The sequence below is a fragment of the Moschus berezovskii genome, chromosome 2 (assembly GCF_049115385.1).
Source record: "Moschus berezovskii isolate FMDL1 chromosome 2, NW_MosBer_1.0, whole genome shotgun sequence".
In the NCBI taxonomy this organism is placed as follows: Eukaryota; Metazoa; Chordata; class Mammalia; order Artiodactyla; family Moschidae; genus Moschus; species Moschus berezovskii.
In genome coordinates this window covers 120,003,214-120,025,856 of record NC_142461.1, presented here as the reverse complement: position 1 = coordinate 120,025,856, position 22,643 = coordinate 120,003,214, and the positions used below count along the sequence as shown (strand labels likewise).

The 22,643-nt window shown below is 43.3% G+C and overlaps 1 protein-coding gene across 1 annotated transcript in view; it reads left to right on the top strand.

The window, feature by feature from the left end:
- Positions 1 to 22,643, top strand: part of PDE11A (phosphodiesterase 11A) — a 425,341-nt gene that overhangs the window by 356,546 nt on the left and 46,152 nt on the right. The window contains exons 15-17 of the mRNA XM_055398553.2: positions 3,181 to 3,281; positions 15,409 to 15,486; positions 22,223 to 22,286. Coding sequence (XP_055254528.1) covers positions 3,181 to 3,281; positions 15,409 to 15,486; positions 22,223 to 22,286 — 243 coding nt within the window. The remainder of the gene's footprint in view (positions 1 to 3,180; positions 3,282 to 15,408; positions 15,487 to 22,222; positions 22,287 to 22,643) is intronic.

Sequence of the window (22,643 nt, the reverse complement as noted above, 5' to 3'; positions counted from 1 at the left end):
TGGATTTTCAGTTGAGAATGAAACATCAGGGTTAGGCTCTCAGTAACTCTGACAGAAACCAGTGTCCCAGCATCCGTGGCTCTGGAATTCTTCTATGAAAGCCATGTTTTAGCTGTGTGCAGAGGGGAATAGGAATGGGAGGAACTTGGGATCAGACTATCTTTTCTGTGCTGGTAATATGATGGGCTTACACCCCTGAGGCCAGACATTCACACCTTTGTATTAACTGATTATAAACAGGAGGTCAAGTTTTCTCAGAAGGTCGTTTGCTTGTGTCACAGAGCCCCACTAACTCAGAATTTGTCTTCATACAAGCAAAATTCATCAGCTGCCCTTTGTGCCAGGGTTCTCTATGAGGAATGCAGAATAGCAGTAATGGAACCAAGCACTGGTGTGTTCAGACTTTGCGTTGATGCCCCCCCTTCTCCCCATCCCTGTCCTGCCCATCAGAAAGGCAAAAATGCAGATGTCATTACCACCCCACTTTCCAAATGATGCAGAGGCATAGGGAGGTTAGATGGCTTGAAGACAGTTGATCTAGCTCTTTCTTCCTACACATTTCCCCCCTCCCCATCGATACCACTTCTCCCTAAACAAGAAATAGAAGTAGTATTTCAGGGAGACTAATCTATTTTAGAGACCAAACCCTTGAGGCACCATCGAAGGCCAGTTTGCATATAAACATATACTGATTACAAATTAACTTATAATTACTAAAGCTGACCTGGCTAGCATTGTCACTCTGTCAACTATAAACTGTGCTAGTTACTCTATGTCCTTTAAAGGTAGCAAAATGCGCTCTCACAAAATGATCAACGTTGTCAGATTCAGACTAGCTTCCTCCTGGTCTTCACAGTAGCGTTCACTATAACTTGCTCCTTATAGCTCTGCTTCTTTCCCTGAGAAATTTTAGATGTGTGACTGGACCTAGATGACTACTTTTCTGGAGCTCCCAACCATTTTTTCCCAGGCCCCAGTATACCAGCCTGTGACTGATCCAGGGGCAAGGCTCAGACAAAGACACCTGGGCAGAATTATGGTGTGGCATTCCTTCAGTTATTTGTCTTCTTCCTAATGGCTGAATTAAGGGTCCAGGAGAGTTTGTTTGAAAATTATTATTAATACTGGACCTGTCCCCAGGTGGAACTAATATACTGTAGTCTTTAAGGAGTGATGGGTTCACCTAATGAGATAAATTAAACTCAAGGGGCAGGCAATCTTCTGGTGCCTGCTGCTGCTGCTGCTGCTGCGTCACTTCAGTCGTGTCCGACTCTGTGTGACCCCATAGACGGCAGCCCACCAGGCTCCCCCGTCCCTGGGATTCTCCAGGCAAGAACACTGGATGGGTTGCCATTTCCTTCTCCAATGTGTGAAAGGGGAAAGTGAAAGTGAAGTCGCTCAGTCGTGTCCGACCCTTAGCGACCCCACGGACTGCAGCCTACCAGGCTCCTCCATCCATGGGATTTTCTAGGCAAGAGTACTGGAGTGGCTTGCCATTGCCTTCTCCGTTCTGGTGCCTGGTACCTAGTAATTTACTAATTGATATCCTGGTTCCCCAGAAGAACTGATTTACTTCTCGTTGGAAAATGTTCTCAGGCAATCACTTCACTCCCTTTCTTTTGCACCGTCTTCTGGTTCTTGATACTCGGTTTAAAACTGGTCCAGTTCCCAGACCACCTGTTGGTGAGTTGGTATCTCATGCTAAGAAAACCTGATAAATGAAAAGTCCTGACTTTCAAAGCAAATTAAGTGAAGTGTCTGTCACTTTACAGAAAGACTTTTTCACTTGACTAAAAACACTATGGAGCTGTCTAGTGTAGCTAACACAAAGTTGGATGGGAAAAAAGTGTGCTTTTCAAAGGAATGGAGATACGGGTGTATTTGTAGGTTGTTCTATGCAAAAGTCTCTCTTTTAGAGTCCTCCTGCGCCAAGAGCAATATCTTATACTTTATAGCTACTCAGCAATTACTGTACTATAATTATTTCACACACTGCATCCAGGTGTATCTTCATCTAGCCTAACACACCGTTTCTCAACTTCATCAGTGTTGTCACTTTTGGGCCAAGTAAGTCTCTGTGGGGGCTTTTGGGTGCATTGCAGCATCCTTGGCCTCTGCCCACTAAATACCAGTAGCACCGTCCATCAGCGTGACAATCAAAGTGTCTCTCCGCATTGCCAGAAGTGCCCATTGTCAAAATCACCCCCATTTGTGTGCTTGCATGCTCAGCCGTATCCAACTCTTTGCGACCCTATGGACTGTAGCCCTCCAGGCTCCTCTGTCCATGGGATTTCCCAGGCAAGAGTACTGGAGTGGGTTGCCATTTCCTCCTCCAGGGCATCTTCCCCACCCAGGGATTGAACCCATGACCTGCGGTTGTCTCGCCATGTCTCTCTTGGCAGGTGGATTCTTTACCACTTGAGCCACCTGTGTACCACTGGTCTGATGTTTCTTCTCTTCCTTGAGTCATTTGTTGCAATAGCAAGTACTTCCAAAATGCCAGCTTAAGTCTTTACTAGTAAGACTAGTGGCGGAGAAGGCAATGGCAAGCCACTCCAGTACTCTTGCCTAGAAAATCCCATGGACAGAGGAGCCTGGTAGGCTGTAGTCCGTGGGGTCGCTAAGGGTCGGACACGACTTAGCAACTTCACTGTCACTTTTCACTTTCACACATTGGAGAAGGAAATGGCAACCCACTCCAGTGTTCTTGCCTGGAGAATCCCAGGGACGGGGGAGCCTGGTGGGCTGCCGTCTATGGGGTCACAAAGAGTTGGACACGACTGGAGTGACTTAGCAGCAGCAGCAGCAGCGAGACTAGTATGTATTCAGCGGTCAGAAAGTTTCCCAGAAGTTTTATCGATTTCTCTGCTCAGTGATCCCACAGGAAATAGAGTTGTTGGCACAATCAGTCTTAGTAAGAGGAGTTCAAACACTTTTCAGTTTTCTCTTCAAAACTAGAGGTAATAAAGTGTCCCTCCTCACCAATGATTATGATAGCACTTCCGGCTTTGGTCTGTTTGCCAGGGAGTCTGTTTGTATTTGCACAGAATGTCATTAAGCTTTTTAAAGAATTATTTTATCGTTTTTCTAGACTGTTTTTGAAAAAAAGTAGAAAAAACACGTAGTTGCCAAGCTCGCATGTAATGCTGTCTTCTGTGGCTTTTTACTTTCTCGTTCCAGGGCCACAACATCTTTGCTAATTTGTCCTCCAAGGAATACAGTGACCTTATGCAGCTTTTGAAGCAGTCAATACTGGCAACAGACCTCACGCTGTACTTTGAGTAGGTATTGGCATTTGATCTATTTGACAAATGGATATCTAAAGTTTCATCCTGTAATTAACTTTCAGGTCCAAACTGGAGGTTGCCTGTTACTCTAACACTGATATCAGTGTGTAAATGAGCTAAAGTTTTTGTTGTTGTTGTTTTCCCTCATCTAAAAGAACCTCATTAGTGTGGTGTCTGTGAAACAAGACAGTCAGGACTACAATCACAAGATATAGATTTTTCCTTCTGTTTTATGAGCCTTGTTGGGGACTGCTGGCTGAAACTAAGTGATGGACATTTTTAGTTTAAAGACTGGCTAAGATTGCTATTTTATTTTTGGCCACTCTATGAACTAGGTGGAATCCAGTTCCCCAACCAGGGATGGAACCTGCGCCCCTTGCAGTGGAAGTGTCGAGTCTTAACCACTGGACCACCAGGGAAGTCCCTAAGATTGCTATTGTAGACTATTATTAGTGGTTAGATCTCTAATGGCATTGATGATGCTAATAATGATGAAAAACTTGTGTTGCTGAAAGGATGACAAGAAATCCAAGCCTTCATTCTTTACCTCTCCTCTAGCTCTCTTTCTCTGAAAAGCCATCCTTCTTTTCCCCAAAGCTCAGGCTTCCACCTGAGCTGGTAATTCCATCCTGCTCATTTCCTGTGAAACCTGTTCCATCAGGAACCACTGCTTTTGGTGGCCTGGTCATCTCTTCCTTCACTGATATGCACAGTTTTCTCTGACCTTAAAGACCAAACAACTTCTCTTCCTTAAGAAACTCTTTGACCTGACCCCATGGTCTTTAATTGCCTTTCACCTTACCTTTCTTTTACTGCTTACCTTTTAAAATAAATGGAGCACAAAACTACTTCTATTTTCCTAGCACCTAGGTGCACTTTGCAGACCAGCATCCACCTTCACATTCTGCCAACATTGTACTTTCGGAGGTGAGCAGAAACTTTCTTGTCCCCAGATTCAATGTCTTTTATTCATTCCTGATATTTTCTAGCTTCTTTGAGACATCCGCAGGTAACTGACTTCTTACTGTCAATGTCTATTCTCTTTTTTTCCCCAGCATGCACCTGCCTTCCTCTCTCCTTTTCTGGATCTCATAGATTTCTCTTCTCCTTGCTTCTATGTATGAGTTCCAGTTCTTCTTTCTCTGCTCTCTCTCCTGGCCTCAACTCTACATTACCTCTATAGAGACATAGAGAAGACCCCAAAACTCTTCATTCTAACCCTCCCTGACATTCTAGACATGAGTCTCCAACTCCCATCTCAGAAGGCTTCAGTGGCCTCATTGCTTTCAAAGCAGCCTCAAACCTTGGTTCGTGTTTCAAGATTCTCCTGCCATAATCTGCCCCCAATCATTTTGCATTCTTATCTCTCACTTCTCTCCTTCATGATTTGTACTTCAACTAGACTGGTCTAATGCTACCCTTTGTGTTTTGTTTTTCAGAAAAAATAAGTCTTTTTTATTAGCTAACTGCATGTTACCCTTTGAAAACAGCTTATGCCCCTTGTTCTCCAGCCCGATCACTGTTCCCCTGCATCTGCCTGAGCTATTCCTACCACCTCTTCTAGGAAGCCTGTGTCACTCCGTTTGGATCTTACTCTGCTTGGCGTGGCATCAGTGAGAATTTGCTTCAATTATAAGGGACAGGAAACCCAAAATCACGGTAGCTTACTTCTTTGTCACGTCAAAGAAGTCTGGAGATAAGCAACCGGCAGCTGGTCGAGTAGCTCCACTGTCATCAGGGACCCAGGCTTGTTTATCTTTCTGTGCGGCCACATTCAACACCTGGTTTCCACCTTAGCCCAAGGTAGCTGCCCACGTTCTAGGCACAATGTCCACATTCCAGCTGTCAGAAAGAAGAAAGGAACAAAAAAGAAAGGCGCCAAAGGTAATGCAAGTTATCTTTTAAGACCATTTCCTGGAAACTTTATGTAACAATTCCACCTAGATTTCATTGGCCATCCCTAGGTTAGGATAGGAAGGCTTTGTGTTGGGTAAGTACATGCCATGCTAAAGTCTAGGAGTTCTGTTACTAAGAAAGAAGGGCAAGAGAGAGATTGGAGTAGACAGCTGGCAATCTGTGTCACAGGTATTTATTGTTGCCTCTGCTGAATGGGTTATGATATGGCAGAGGGGAAAGAGAAGAGGCTTTGGGATGATATTGGTCTGGATTTAAGTCTCATTCTGGCATTCTAGTTAAACCTGGTATACTGAGCCCGAGTGTCTATGTTTTCTCCCTTCTGAAACACCACTTAAACAGCACCAGATAAATTTAAAAGCAAAAGCAAATCTACAGGGAGAAAGGGAGAGGACACACAACAGTTGAGAAGAGGAGTCAGCATGTTTGTGGAAAATGAAGGTCCCCTGAGGAGGGTCAGATGTTCTGGCCGAGTAGAGTGGAAAGCAGGACGACTCTGAGAAGCGAGCTGTAGGCCCTGCAGAGCCTCACCTGGGTCTCAGAGACACCAAGCACCAGGAAAAAATGAATGTGATGCTCACAGCTTAAGACGAGGAAATTACTAGAAAGTCAGTCTTCAGGACACTCAGAGCCCACGAGGTCCTCCACCAAAGTAGCCAGAACTCCCTCTCCTCTGATCCTGGAGAAGGCCACAAGTTTATCCTCTGGAGAGATGAAAGAAAGTGCTCTGGACTGAGAAAAGCTCAAGGTGGGAATGAGACGCAGAAGTCAGAAGAGGGGATGAAGTAAAATGGATTGAAAACTCAAGCCCACAGCCCAGTCAGCCAGAGGCCAGAATCCATAAGCCACATATCCAGGTTCCTCAAATTCAGCAAAGGAAAGTACAAGAAGTTAAATTTGAATTTCAGATAAACAATGAATAATTTTTAGTGTGTCCCATGCACTGTGTGGGGGGGGACATACATATACAGCTCCTGCTTAGCCTTTTAACATCATTCTATTACACACAGACACCAAGGACCACAGAACATTTTACGAAAACCTCCCATATGAAACAAGGCACAGTTCCTAGGTGGCACAGTGGTAAAGAATTGGCCTGCCAATGTAGGAGACGTGGGTTCGATCCCTGGGTTGGGAAGATCCCCTGAAAGAGAAAATGACAACCCATTCCAGTATTCTTGCCTGGAAAATTCCATGGACAGAGGAGCCTGGCAGGCTACAGTTCATGGTGTCACAAAGAACTGGACATGACTTGGCGACTGAGCACGCGTGCGCACCCATATGAAAAGCAGAGGCCCGAAACAGAAAATAAACAGAATTCAGAGAAAATAAAAACCCAAAACTATTGTTAATATCCTTAGAGAGCTAAAACATTGTCTCCGTGAAATAAGAACAGGATGCTTTAAAAAATAATAGGAGCAACTGTAGAAGAAGAAAGAGCTTTTGGAAATTAAAAGCATGATGGCCAAATTAAGAATCACACGAAAGCCTTGAGAAACACAGTCAAAGGACATAAAGCAGAAAAATGAAAAACACTGCTTTATTTCATTATACGCTTTCTAGTATTATTTCATTTGTTAACTATGTGTATGTATTACTTTTATAAATATACATTTTAATTAATTTTTAAAATAATTTTAAAAGTAAAATCCCAGCTCTGCCACTAGATAGCTGTGTGTCATCAAATTACTTACCTCTCTGATCCTGTTTTCTTCATGTGTAAAATGGAGATGATAGTACCTACTTTATCTGTCTTGTAAATGTCTTATGTCTTGTAAATGTCTTGTATGTCTCATAAATGTTGGCATCTACAACCTCATTTGCTTTATAGACTATTTATTTTGCAAGTTTTGTGGCCTGCATTTTGACTTAAGTATCATGATGTTCCTTTTTTTTTTTCCTGAATTGATACTCCTGGATTGGTTGCTTATGGAAACCTGTGTATCTTTAATATTTTTATTTCCCACGTCTGGCACTTACAGGGTTTTACGTTATTTTTCTCAAAGGAGAAGCGTTTTGCCAAGCCAAGTTTCCAAGTAACTTCTAAGGGAGAAAAATGTCAACAGTAGGAGTCCATTCATCAAGGCCTGTTAGGGATGTGACGAATCTCTGAGTAATGCAGGCAGGGAAGTTGGTGGCACTTGTTTGCTCATTACTCTGCTCTTATCTTAATGCTACAGCCCCTGCTAATGTTTGCTGACTCCAAAGAAGCTGGCTTGTTCTCTTCTGTGAGTGTTATTGTGTTTTGAGGCTCTGTATAGCTGCTCATTCTCTAATCTAGACCTTCAGGAGGCTGATTCACTTGCCTGTCTAAAGTTGCATTAAAGTATTACCATATTTTTAGGCAAGACAACTCTTCGGGTGCATGAGGGGGAAAGCAGTTACTACAAACTGTTTCCCAGTTACTTTTATTTCACAGAGATACAGTTGTGAAATTGAAAAGACTGTTAGCAATGATGTCATCCAACTCATCTCCTCTATTTCATAGATCAGGTACTAAGTTTGTAGGTTAAATAGTGTAGCTTGGCTCACATAAGTAACTTGTGGATAAGCTGGAACCTGTACCTCTGGTTTTGGGGCTTTTCCACAAACTGTGTTATTTCTCTAAAGGAAGAATCAAGTACTTGTCATTTAAGTTGGGGATGCATTATACATGGAAATATTGACTTTCCCAGGTGTATATGAACCAGTTTAATATGAAAACCAGCAAGAGTTCCCTCCTCTCTCCCAAAGCAGAGCCAGAGACAAGAGCTTGCATGCACAGAGTCTAGTTTTGGAGGTAACATCAGAAATGGGAGTCGGGGACCAAGAGAGTGAAATGGGGAAGGAGGGAAGCTCTTGTAAAGACATGTCCACTTGTTGCCACCCCTGTGGTCAGTCAAGCTTGATCCCGCAGGGACTATCTGAAAAGTCTTATATAAGCTTCACCTCAGAATTGCCATCAGCCTTCAGCCTCCATCAACCAAGGCTGTTCCGTGGATGTTAAGACGTCCATGCATTTCCAGGACGTGCATCCCCAAGGGCTGGGGATTCCTACAGCCATTGCCCATCCCACACGTGGAGTCAAAGCAGCGCCAGGGCAGAAAGGGAGGTGCAGGGCAGCCGAGACAGGAGACATGGTGTTGGTTGCAGCAGAAAGGGCTGAAGAAAGGTGGGTCATGGGATGGCCTTGTACACTTTCTAGAAGTTTGGATTATGCTTGGTTCTTCTGTCCTGGCTACTTAACTCAAAAACCTTGATACAGTTGAGGCCAACGAGAAAGGAAATTCACTGCTTTCCTCCCCTAAGAAGGGGCAAGTCACTCTAGAAGGGGTCAGGGTGGGCAGGGAGAAGATCCAGGCCTTTGGGGGCAGGGGCTGAGGGTTATGACTCATTCCTAGTGGCAGGATATCCTGCCATGTGCCAATAGGGAACAATGTAAAATTCCTGGAAATATGGAATTCCTTTAAAAACAACCACAAAACCTTGTAAATTCAATTTCTAATGGCTTTGGATATGCTCAAGATTCTATACTACAAATGATGGGTAAAAGCAGAATTCACAAGTTTAAACAAACAAACAAAAATCAAACAAAACTTCTGTGAATTTCTAGACTTCACAACCTTAAGTCTGGGGGTTAATTCTTCAGTCTGATTTTCCAACTCACTGAAAACATTTTCCAGTTACTGCTGAGTGGTTTTCTGAAATTGATTTCTGTGCCTATTTCTGAGTCCCTGCAGTGAATACAGCTTTCATAATTAAATAGTAATTTCAGCATCTCAAGCAGGAATTAGATATCCCCTGTTGGTAACCAGCCATGTAGCTTTGAGAGAGTCACTCACTTAATCTCTCTTTGCCTTAGTTTCCTTGTCAGCAACACAGGGACAGGTACTTCACCCATACCAATCTCCTAGAGTCCTGCTGCTGCTGCGTCACTTCAGTCATGTCTGACTCTGTGTGACCCCATAGACAGAAGCCCACCAGGGTCCCGCGTCCCTGGGATTCTCCAGGCAAGAACACTGGAGTGGGTTGCTATTTCCTTCTCCAGTGTGTGAAAGTGAAAAGTGAAAGTGAAGTCTCTCAGTTGTGTCCGACCCTTAGCAACCCCACGGACTGCAGCCTACCAGGCTCCTCCATCCATGGGATTTTCTAGGCAAGAGTACTGGAGTGGATTGCCATTGCCTTCTCCGAGTGGTGGCCAAAGGAGATTATCTGTATGAAAGATGATGAAAATTTAAGTAATCTAAATAATTTAAATTTTATAACATTGATAATTTTAAGTACCTTATAATAAGAAAACAATCATTCAACCAGAAAGGTTAATGAAATTTGGACCATGAAAGATAGTACTTGTTGGGGCAGACAGAGAGAGATCCAAAATTACAAGCATTAAAACTTAAAGATGTCACAGTTGTCCTGGACTGATTATCTGCCTATAAGTTAACAAAGATGACCTTGCATCTTCCACAATTAGTGGAAACAATACCTAAAATTCCCCGAGTGCTCACTTGGGAGTTTGATATACACATTATTCTGTTTAGCACTTAAAGGGATTCTGTCAGAGCAGGTACTATTATTGACCCCATCACACACATGAGAAAACTGAGGTTGGGAGAAAGTCAGTGTATTGCTCAGTGTATTGTTGAGTGGTAAAGCTGAGATTGGAACCAAGTATTTGGACTCCAAAATGCCTTTAACTACTCTGCCGTTCTCTCTGCAGTTCTGTAACAGTTTAAGAGAACCAGAGGGGAAACTGAGGCCACTCCTGAGAACACTTGGGCACCAAAGGCAGCAGTGGCACCAGTTCCACACACAGTAGCTATCAAGCAGGTGCGATTCAGCTGGCTGTAGATGCCACCAGCAGGTTGGGATGGGCTGAGACTCCAGGTGAGTGTTGCTCAGGAGACTCACCCACAGGGCTGAGACTGCAAGCAGAGGCTCCTTGTCTATGGCTGAGCTAAACTGGGACATAATAGAGGTTGGTCCTTCTTTAGCTTTAATACCGTCGTGGAAGGTGTTCCTCTGGGGTAGCAGGAGCAGTGTAGCACTCATCCTCAAGAGGTTGTGGCCACAGAATGCTGTGTCCCTCATCTCAGGTGCCTGCTGCTCCTGCCCTGCACTGTTCTAGGATGACAGTATCTTCTTGTATCACCTTTAGAATGGGGGCTTTGTGAATGCAGACATCTTCCTCATAGCTCACTCCTGGAGCCCCCACACCTGACCCACCGCCTGACCATAATGAATTTTCAAACTTTTAACTCTCTGGTACTGAATTGTCATATAAACCTGCAAGGTAGATATTGTTATCCCCATCTTCTACATAAGGATACCTGGGCCCAAAGTCGTCAAGGCTTCTGTGCTTGTATCTCCATGCCACATTGCCTCAGATCACTATTTAAATAGAGAATTATCCAAGAATTCAGATTTTATATACCCATTTGGGTGCTTAATGCTTTCCCAGTTGGCCTTCTAAATTAATCAGACTAATCTTCAAGGTGAACATTTTTCTCTTCCCTTTGTGTTCTGCAAACATTCATCAACAATTACAGAAAACGACCAGTCTGATGGTTTCTTTGTCTCTATCTTTCCAAAAGGATGCAAAAAGGAGCATTTCTGAAAGCATCTGATGATGACAACAAAATGTACCAAATCAGCTTAGATTGTTAGGAGCTATAGTTTGACCATCATTCTAAAACATTAGACTAATATCTAGAATAATTTATTTTATAAAACACAATAAGAACCCAACAAATATTTCTGCTGCTATGCAGATGGGAATATTCATTCATTCATCATTCAACAAATGTTAAAGGTCCACTATGTTCAATGTTTTCAACCTCCACAGCTGCCTGCACTCAACTAGTCCCTTATTGGAAAGGAAGAGGATGAATGAATGCATAGTGAGGTGTAATGATTACAGAGCTTAACCCATTGTTCCTTCCCAAACATTCTTATATTTTAACAGAGCTGATTAATGAACCCACAGAAATTACTCTAATGGTAGAACAACAGACACAGTGACAGGTTAATGGAAGAAATATTTTGGTATTTTCTGATGAACATCAAAGCATTTTATATCTATTCATCCTCATGAGTGAGTGAAAATCGCTCAGTCATGTCTGACTCTTTGCATCCCCATGGACTATACAGTCCATGGAATTCTCCAGGCCAGAACACTGGAGTGGGTAGCCATTCCCTTCTCCAGGATTCATCCTCATGTCTCCATCCATATGATACTGCAACTGAATAAAACATGAGATTTATCCCTGGAGAATCCCAGGGACGGGGGAGCCTGGTGGGCTGCCGTCTATGGGGTCACACAGAGTCGGACACGACTGAAGTGACTTAGCAGCAGCAGTAGCAGCAGCACTTACTGATGCCTTCTTTATGCCAGACACTGTGCTAGTTGCTGGGGATGCACACAGAGAGAAGATATCAGTCTTACCTTCAAGGACTCAGAGCCCAGTGTGCGAGTGAGAAAAACAGTAGTACCCCACCTTGGGAGTGCTACATGCGTGCACGCTCAGTCGCTCAGTCATGCGCAACTCTTTGTGACCCTGTGGACTATAGTCCTCCAGGCTCCTCTGTCCGTGGGATTTCTCAGGCAAGAATGCTGGAGTGGGCTGCCATTTCCTACTCCAGGGGATCTTCCCAACCCAGGGATCAAACCCATATCTCTTGTGTTTCCTGCACTGGGAGGCGGTTTCTTTACCACTCCTCCACCCGGGAAGTCCACAAAGAGTGCTAGGGGCCACGTAAATGCAGGGACAACTAGGGCATGCCCCATCCAGCAACCCCTTGAATCTCCTCTTGGCCTGGAGATTATAGATCAACCGAACTCATGTGCAGGGTCCTGTATTGTCTTAATTTTCTGCCATTATCAATACTGAGAGTTGTTCTGCTCTTTCCATTTCTTGCATTTGCCAGTTTTGTCTGTGCTGTCAACCACAGCACAGCCTTTCACAGATAATTGTACTCAGGTATCGATGCTTAGCTGGCCCTTGTGCTATCACTGCGAGTCTAACACAGGGACACAATCCACTTTCAAAGTGAAACATATAACTTTTTTTTTCCTTTAGTCATAATTACTGGAATTAACACCTGCCTGCTAGTTTATTATTCCTCTGTGGTGCTTTTATGCCCAAAGTCCAGAAATCTCTCCAGAATCTGCCTTTAGGAATCAATTGCAGATGTATGGTTTGCCTGTTAAATGAGCTGTAAGAACACTGAGAGAAGAGACTCCTACTTCCCTGTACCTATTTCACCCTGTCCCCTGCCACCCCGTCTGATAATTCTGGAGTTGAAATTGCCACCTTGACAGTAAAAATCTTCCTAACATTCAAAGACTCTTAGTAGATTCAGAACAGTTAGATAAATGGATAAAGAATATGTGTGCATACTTATATAGAGAGTTATATAACATCACAAAAAATATTCCCAATTAAAATATACACAGGATTGGTGATTTCTCACTTTACAAACAAAAGGTACCTTGCAGATAAATTAGAAACAAGAAAGACTTTCAACGTAGTGATGGGTGACTGGTAACCAATCTTTAGAATTATTTCTGAGGGTAATTTTACCACTTCTGTTCAAATGATGCTTTTTTTAAAGACTGCTATTTTTCTGAGTGGAACATATGTCAGGAGAGCAGGATAAAAGCCTAATAAAAACATATCTGATTATAAATGAGATTTTTCCAGTAAGTTGCTTTTCACTAACCGAGGTATTTGCCATTGTCCTTGAAAACCAAGGTTGCCAATGATCTGCTTGAAAAGTTAATGATATAGTTCCTCATGACAGAGGCGTCTGGATCCAGGGAGTATTATAACTTTGTGGATTTTCAAATGTTCGTTTTAGCAGTCCCATGTTTTTAAAAGTGCTCCTAACAGTTTCCTATATACTGATTTGGCTCTGTATAATCTATATACACACAGATGCTAAAAGGAGCAGCTGTGTGGGCCAGTTCCTTTCTCAAAAGTACAGTGAATTTCACATTGTTGCTTTGTAATGATTATCACTAAGGAGAAGGTCAGAAATGCCAGCAAAGCCAAGGACCACGAATCTGGTCTGGGCCATGCGCAGCTCTTAGGAGCATCTCCTTGTTGATGGAAAGCTCTGTCTGGTGCTCACCATGGCTCGGTACAGCAGCCTGTGGTGCTGTCACATCTCTGTCCAGACGCTCACAGCAGGCAAGGCTATTCTGCCCCCAAGGCTCATGCTACACACAGTTTATAAAGATTATCACACGGGCCACAGCTGGGAAGCTGGGGGCCTGGAATCTACCTAGATTTATTCATAACTGCCCTGGGATCCTGGGGAAATCACTTCACCTTCCTTCACCTTGAGTTTTCTGACCTATAAATCAGAGAATTACGGCAGCCATTTTCAAAGGTTACATGTGCCCCTAACAATCTATATTTATAAAGAAAACTCAAATTAAACATGGGAATCATTCAATGACCCAGCAATTTTGCTCTACATCAGTGTATGAAGTGAAGTGAAAGTGTTAGTCATTCAGTCATGTCTGACTCTCTGCAACCCCATGGGGTAGCCTGCCAGGTTCATCTGTCCATGGAATTCTCCAGGCAAGAATACTAGACTGGGTTGCCATTTCTTTCTCCAGGGGATCTTCCCAACCAAGGGATCAAACCCAGGTGCGCTGCATTACAGGCAGATTCTTTACTATCTGAGCCACCAGGGAAGGCCCTTTGCTGCTTGGGGCAACTGTTATTCCAAAAGCTTGTGTTGCATCTGAGCTCTGCCACTCACCAGCTGGGGCCAGTACACCCAATGCTTCTGAGCTTAATAACAGTAGCTAATCCTTACTGAACAGCTACTGTGTGTCAGGCACTCTGCTAAGTGTTTGACATAAATCCTTCCACCAACCCTAACCTACCCAAAGTCAGTCATGTGGTTAGTAAGTGACAGAACCCAGGAAGTCTGCCTGGAACAGTAAGGACCCGGCTGGTGATGGGGACTCCAGACAAGAAACAGGGGAGCCAGTAGCACTCAGCATCTTGTCCTTTGTCCCCCAAACTACAATGAGTCAGCACTAAGTGTCCAAGATCCTACTCTGATTTCCACCATAAATGCCACGGTAGTATTTTCCAAAGTGTCTTCTTTAAAACATCAGTGCTATGGGATTCTATGGTCAAGTCAAGTAGGCTTTTCTATCTCAGTGTTTTGTAGAGCCTTCAAAAGGCTAATGTGGGTGGTGAATCTTCAAGAATCCCAGGAAGCATTTCTCAAACCCACTTGGCCAGAGCACCCCCTTTACATGCAGCACTTCCTAAGGCTAGCATTTTGTGGGGTGCACATTGGGAAGAAGTGTGTCAGGATCCTTTAAAGAGCCTCTCATTAGGAAGTGCCAAAAATGTGACACCTTGGGAAATGATTCTTAAAGAACCAAAATGGTGATGTCTCTTTTCCCTTTCTCATTATAAAAATGAAAAATCATAAAACTAGATTAAACAGAAGTTTTGAAAATAGGAATGGCATCCTATTTTCACAACTTGAGAAGGTTCCCTTCTTTTCTCTTCCGTATCCACACATCTCTACATGTATTTCCACACGCTTGTGTATCCAGCACCTAAAATGCGCCGACACTAATGCTAACACATTGCATGTCATCTCACTCAATCCTCACAATGACTCTGAGTCATAGAGATTAGGAAATCGAAGTTCAGAGGGTTTAAGTGACTTTCCAAAGTTGCACAGCAAGGAAGTGACTGAGCTATGGCTTAACCACAGTTATTTCTGCCTCCATAGCCTATGTGTTAAAGCCCTGAAATGATGAAATGGTTACTTTTTAACCTCTACAAAAATATTTGTCCTGAATTTACTACCAGGGAGTTTATATTATCTTGGACGATCATGAGTGATAAAAGAACATTCTGGAACTGTTCCTGCTTTTTATGTGTCCTTGCCTCCCTTCTCTGACTTTTTCAGTAGGAGTCACAGGGCTTCACAGCAAGTAATCCCCAATGCGGGACCACACTGATTTCTATTTTATGGCTCGATAATCTCTTCTGTTGTAAATACATTTGGAAATGATTGTGGCTTTTTGTCGAAGCCTCAACATTTTTTTAAAAAGTGGTTTATTTTGATAGCACTTTAGCCTCATTATTTCAAATATTAAATTACTTGGTTGAGGTGGTCTTATATTTTCCCATAAATGTGTTTATATCACCACACAGACTGAGAATTTTCATTTGATTTCATGCAGGAGGAGAACGGAATTCTTCGAACTTGTCAGTAAAGGAGAATATGATTGGAACATCAAAAACCATCGTGATATATTTCGGTAAGGAAAAGCTCTTGTTTGTGTGTTTATTCAGTATTTGAAGATTTACCAATGCCTTTTTGACAATGCTAAGAGCGCACAAGTGATATTTAAAGTACCAAATCTTAGCTTACATTCAAAACATGCAGAAACTAGTTGAATAATTAGAGAAAAGATAGAGAATATGTCTTTTCATATTCTGATTTATTTTATATTGCCTCCTCTCCATACATTTGCCTTCAAAATTAGAAGATGTTTGAACTGGTCGTGTTTCAGCAGGCATGCAAATTGCACTGGAGATGGGATTTTTGGACCTTGGAAAACAGTCACACAGAACAAAGGAAAGTGGAGAGTTAAGTTGGGGTTGTTTTGTTTTTAGAGACAGTAGGCATTTTAGATGGAAAACCAATGAAAAGATTTTTGTGTTTGGAATAAGGAATCTGTTCTAGACTTTTCACGGGACTTCCTCTGAGTAGTTTAGGAAAGACAGCAGCAAAGTCTCGCTTTTCCTCGGCACGTTTCAACCACCTTTCCCCTGCAGCCACTCCAGCTGGGTAGGCACTCTTCCTCCCCTCACGCCCGTCCTTCCGCCGTCCATCCGCACCCACCCTCGGACTTGGTGCCTTAGTCCTGTTCCACAGCTGTTTAGTATTTCTGGGAAAGCTTGTGAGGCCAGGATTCTGCGTTCAGTGCATCTGCTCCACAGCTGGGAAACCACTGAAAACCCCAGGGACCCTACCCCGGCCCCCAACCTCTGCCCCCATCCCAGAACGCAGAGCCTGCCTGCCCCGTGCCTCCACAGCTGACCCCCTGCTCCCTGTCTCACCAGAGGGCCCTCTACTCCCCCTCCTCTGCACTCATACTTCTCTCTGCTGTCGTTAAGATGACATTCTCGTTGCCCTTCCCGAGGTGGTATCGGGGGGCTCCTCTTGTCAACACCTCCATCTCAGCTTCCTATTCTAGGTTCCTATTCCGGGCCCTCCTCCCCCACTCTCCACCCCTGACTTCTGACCTTGCTGTGTCAATTTTACTCCTTTTGGCATTTTCAAAATCTCGCTTTTATTTTTTCCCCCCAACATGACCTTTCTAGGCTAAGAAACATGCTTCCATCTCCTCAGTTAAAAAAAAAGTCATCCCTAAAGTCTGCCTTCTTCTTAAGGTCCAACCATAGTTTTCTCCTCTCCTTCAACGCTACAGCTCAGCCACGCTCCTCTAACTTCGTACAAGGCAGTTTTTTCTTTTTAGATCACTTAATTCCACAAGCAATGATAGGAATACGTTTCTCTGTTACAAATCAGAACATTATAGATAAGGCCCCAGTTCCTGGGGTATTACTCCCAGTTCCCATGCTGTGCACAGCTTTGCTCTGTTTTTAATCCCTTGTTTATTTTCAGATGACTGCAGAGCATTTCCATACATGTGTACCCATGGGAAACATACTCTGTGGTGTCCATCTGTTTGTTTAACATAAATTATATATTTACATATCAATCTGAACTAGCTTGTTCACTCAACTGTATGCCTTGGAATTCTTTCCGTGTCCATACCAGCATCATCTTTGATTGCTGCATAGCATTCCAAAGTGTATCTAGTATTTAGAGTAAATTCCTCAACTGAGGAATTTAGTTGCTAACATGTGATTTCTGTACTTTTTGAAAGTCCCAGTCACCTTCCAGGGATCATATCCTACGACCTTTGTTCTCTTCAGCTTCCTAGATCTCTTCACAGTCTGAATTGTGTTGGCCTTTCCTTTCTTAAAATTCTCTCCTGCCTTGGCTTCTGCAAAGCCCATGCTCTTCTGAATTTTCTGCTATCTTCTGACTCTTCTTTCTCCTATTTGTCTTTCTCTAACCCTTCCTTCTCCGTGTGTGTGTGTGTGTGTGTGTGTGTGTGTTAGTCACTCAGTGTGCCTGACTCTGTGACCCTGTGGACTGTAGCCCTCCAGGCTTCTCTGTCCATGGGATTTCCCAGGCAAGAGTACTGGAGTGGGTTGCCATTTCCTTCTCCAGGGGATCTTCCTGATCTCCTGCATTGCAGGCACATTCTTTACTGTTCGAACCACAGGGAAGCCCTCCCCCTCCCTCAGTTCAGTTCAGTCACTCAGTCGTGTCCGACTCTTTGTGACCCCATGAATCACAGCACGCCAGGCCTCCCTGTCCATCACCAACTCCCGGAGTTCACTCAAACTCATGTCCATCGAGTCGGTGATGCCATCCAGCCATCTCATTCTCTGTCGTCCCCTTCTCCTCCCGCCCCCAACCCCTCCCAGCATCAGAGTCTACTACCCCCTAAATGTAATCGCTCCTCAAGGAATTCTTCTCTTGTTCCTTAGCATCCTCACAAATTGTCCTACCAGAACCACTGGGGTCTGGCCTCTCTCCAGAGCACAGCTCCTAAAATGCCAGTGCTTATTGTGTGTTTCCACATGAGTGTTTTCCCACAGAGGTTTTCAAACTTTTCTGCAGGGAACCCTATATGTAAGAAAAATCTTATTTGGAGGCAAAGTACATAAAGCAGAGATGAAGTCTCCAGGAACTCTCCTTTCCCTCCAGCTCCGCACCCCCCACCCCATTTCACAGCTGGACTCTGACCATGTGCATGTGAAGGAGGGGCTGGTCTGGGAAACACCATCCCAGAGAATTTTAAAATAGTAATAAAACCAACTAAAAGTTAGCCTGCTTTTTATCATCACCATGTGACTGCAATCTAAACAATGTCAACGATGAGACACTCATCCCAGAGAAAATTCTTTTCTGGGTATAAATTCTAAACAATTGTTGAGGTTACTGTTGAGTATCAAAATAATTGCTCTGAAAGCTTCAGATTAACACAGTATTACTCACCCTTTCATTGTGTGTGGACTGTACCCGTGTAAGTTAATTCCCAAAACACCCAGTTTTCCTGTCAGCCCTGACATGGGTGGACTTGGGATGCACTTTCAATAGTAAGTTCCTAACAGGTCAGAACCTTTTGGCCTCACTCCGCATGCAATTCTCCAATCTTTGGGAACGTCACCTTTATGCTTTTAAACAGTATATTCAGAATAAACAGTGGTAGCGTGGTGATGGTAAAGCTAAAGAAACAGAACTTGAACTACTTCCGTGCTGTCATTTTATGTTGGCCATTTGGGATCTGTATTTGTATGTAAAATTTAAAGATGTGAGACAGATTGTTGACTGCAAGGTGTCGTCTTTTTGTTTGGTAAGCATAAAATGCAGTTCATACATGTAATCTTTTACTGAATTGAAAATATCTTTTAAATTAAAATGTATTCCTTTTTTAAAAAATTACTGAAGTATAGTCATTTTTTAATTTACTGTATTTACAATGTTGCTGCTATTTACAATGTTGTGTTAGTTTCAGGTGTAACAGCAAAGTGAATCAGTTATATATATATATATATATATATATATATATATATATATACATATACGCACTCTTTTTTTAGATTCCTTTCCCATATAGGTCATTACAGAGTATTGAGTAGGGTTCCCTATGGTGTACAGTAGGTCCATATTAATTATCCATTTTATATATAGTATTGTGTATCTGTCAAGCCCAGTCTCCCAATTTATCCCCCCAGAAATATGTCTCTTTTTAGTTGCCAATGCTTTTAAAACTAGAGAACAAATCAAGAAAGTTATAATTATCTCAAGATAATTATTGAAGTAATTTTGGCAACTAGAGGAGAGTCATGGTAGCAGTGAGCCCCTGGGAGTCTCAGACACTCTAGGGTCACATGACCTCTGCTGACCCCATGGCGGACATTCCTGACCTTCATTCCTGCAGTTGCACTAAGCAGATTGCACCATCTAACTGTAAATCAGACGAGAGTTATGCAGACGTCAAGACACAGACAGTTGCTGCAAGCTCCCTCCCTCCTCTCTTATTCCAGAGATGGCCTTTTAAGTACAGAGAGACTCTAAAAAATAAGATAAAACTGCCCATTCACCTCCTTGCATCTTCCCTTGTAAGTGCTCATGCTTATCCTTGCCTGTCCATCCCCTCCTTTCTTGGTTTTATGCCCTTTTTAGTTATGCTTTCCTACCAGTCTCCCTGCTTCCACTCTCTCCTTCTTTAAACTATTCCCACATCTATTCAGTTCAGTCGCTCAGTCGTGTCCGACTCTCTGCGACCCCATGAATCACAGCACGCCAGGCCTCCCTGTCCATCACCAACTCCCAGAGTTCATTCAAACTCATGTCCACAAAGGCAGTGACCTCTTAATTAATAAGAGGTATTAAAGTCCTCTCCTTGAAGCTTTGGCCAGGTCCCTCCTTAATTGATCCCCCAACCTTAATTGACTCCCTACACCAACTGGATAAAGGTTTTAGACATCTACCATCCTCCTTCCCAGCCTTTATTCCATCTCCTTTCTCCATACAGACTTTCTGGCTCCACTGTATTCACTGAAAGTAGAGATGTTCTGTCAGACTGTTTGGATCCCAGCCCTAGTTTTGATACCGCCTAGTGATGTAACCTCAGGCAAGGTACCTAACCACCTCCCCCCACCCCTCCCCATCCAGGAAGGCAAAACATTCTCTGCTCTGTAAAATGGAGATAATAATGGTATCCCTACCTCATATAGAGATGACATGAATCATTTTCTAATGCCTGTTCAATGCGTGTGTGCTAAGTCGCTCAGTTGTGTCCAACTCTTTGCAACCTTATGGACTGAAACCCACCAGGCTCCTTTGTCCATGGGATCTTCCAGGCAAGAATACTGGAGTGGTTACCATGCCCTCCTCCAGGGGGTCTTCCTGACCCAGGGATTGAACCTGGGTCTCCTGCAGCTCCTGCATTGCAGATGGAGTCTTTACCACTGAACAACTGGGGAAGTCCCATTCAATAAATGGTAGCTATTAGAATTCTCATCATCGGAGCACCTTGCAGATACTCAATAAATTTGTTGATTGACTGATTAATGTTGACTTGAATTTGAGAAGTAAGCTTCAAATTATTGAGTAGATGAGACTTAAGTAATGATCATCTATGGTATAAGTAGGCAAGCTCACAGAGATTTTATTTCCTGTCTGGAAGAGAGACTACAAAGTCCAATGCATTACCTACAGTTTTGTCCCTCTCTGGTCCCAGCAGAATGAAAAGCACTGGAGTGGAACAAGAGGGGTTGGCAGCTTTGTGATAAGCACGGGATCCTGAATCCTTTCCTTCCTTTGGGAAAGTTACTTAATCCCTCCACGCTTCCATTGACCTCTCTGGACACTAGAAATAATAGCACCCTGTGATGAGGAGTCATTTAGTTAGTGATGAGTTAGTAGGTAGTTGGTACAGTGCTTAGTAGAGAGGCAGGCACATGGCGAGGACTGCAGAAGCGCTTGTCACAGAAGACCAAAGATGAAGAATAGGCTGATGCACAGGTCTTAGCTTGGGAGTGTTTGGAGTTAGATGCTGCCTGACTCCGAGAGGGCTGCTCCTAACTGGTGCTGCCTGAGTGCACTTTGAAAGACCTATTGTTATCTGTCGGCCTGCCTTGCTCCCTGGAGTAGTTTCCTGGGGAAGTGACACAAACCTCTCACCACCGCCCAGGCATGCTTTGCCATCTGGGAAGCAGACATGTTTCTAAGGCGTTCAGACCCAGCAGGGTATGAAATGTTAACACCTGACACCAGGACAGCCCTCTGACCTTTAACAACACACCCCTTTCTTCCAAAAGGAGTGAGCCAAGATGTGGTTCCCCGGCTCAGATCCTTCACTACTTCTCATCACATGCAGCTAGCTTTAATACAAAGAGAGATTTGGGACAAAGAGTGTGCCTGATTTTTTCCCTTCCCACCACACCCAGTTAGGAGCGCCAGAGCTGCATCTTATGTTGTCATAGCCTCACTCTCTAGAATTTTCCAGGTGAAGGTGTCTATTTCTCTCTCCTTTGAACCCTTGTCTTGGTTTCTTGCAGATCCTTGTCTGCCGATTCTTTATTCTTCCTTAAAGGTAGTCTGTTTAGGGCTGAATTGTACACTGTTTTTCATGGTTTGCATGATAACTTATGTTAATATACTCACGTACATTTTAAGGTTTGAAATTGGCATTCCCCATGTTTTTTATATGCAGGGTTCAGTGTGGATTCTAGATAAACCAATAGAAGTCTACCCCTCAAAAATCTGATCCGGATCTTGCCTGTATTTTCTTATGTGCTCAAATTAATAAAAGCTGTGGCTGAATATGTTTCTTCTTCGTAACGCTTGTAAAACAGGGTTGTAGCCAGGTAGTAAACTGGAGTGAAACCGTGTGTCTCTCCCTCGTAAATCTTAGCTCCGTGGAGCCGATAAAAATGCCGGAGCCCCTAACAGGGCAGGCTATTTGCCTTTTTGGTGTGGGTTTTCTTCCATCCTCATCCATCAGTGATACTTTGGTAAATAGGTTAATCAGCTATGGGGATAGTATTATATACTGATTCCCTTGCTGAGTGTTAAAAATAAAAAGCATCGTCCATTACAAATTATTTTCAGCAGAACTTGCTTGGTTCAGGTATGGAGAAAGCAGGGCTTGGCTTTCCTTGATCTACCTCAGACAAAACAAAAGGGCCACCGAGAAGGAGTGCGAGCTTTGTCCTCCGAAGCAGTGTGGCTGTACGATGGAGATGCTAAACATGAGACTATAAACAGTGCTTCCCTTGTGGAGGTAAAGAAGACGTGAGCTGGCCTCGGTCCCATTTTATTTATTTATGTATCTAGGATGGGTTTGTTTAGGAATGCAACAAAAGATTATTCAGGCTGTTTTGTTTGGTTCTGTTTTTCAGATCAATGTTAATGACAGCCTGTGACCTTGGAGCCGTGACCAAACCGTGGGAGATCTCGAGACAGGCGAGTGGTGATTAATGGCAGGGCTCAACCGAGGGGGGACTGGGGGGGACAGTATTCCCAGAGCCCTGTCTGCCAGGCACTGAAACCCGAGTCAATTTGCATCAGTATTAACGCGGTGTAAAAAATAGCAGGAGGCTGAGGGGCGACATAGTTTATTGCCCAGCCTTTCTTTATCATGCTTCCACTGAGAACTAATATTTCTGACTCTGTAAGATTTTTTTCTTTTAACACACTAAATCCAAATAACACTTTGGCCATTTCTTAAGGCAGGAGTTTCAAACGTAGTGTTTTTGAATAGGTAACCATGTTTTAGTACAAGGTTCAATTTTTCACATCTGGTTAAATAGAAAAAAACAA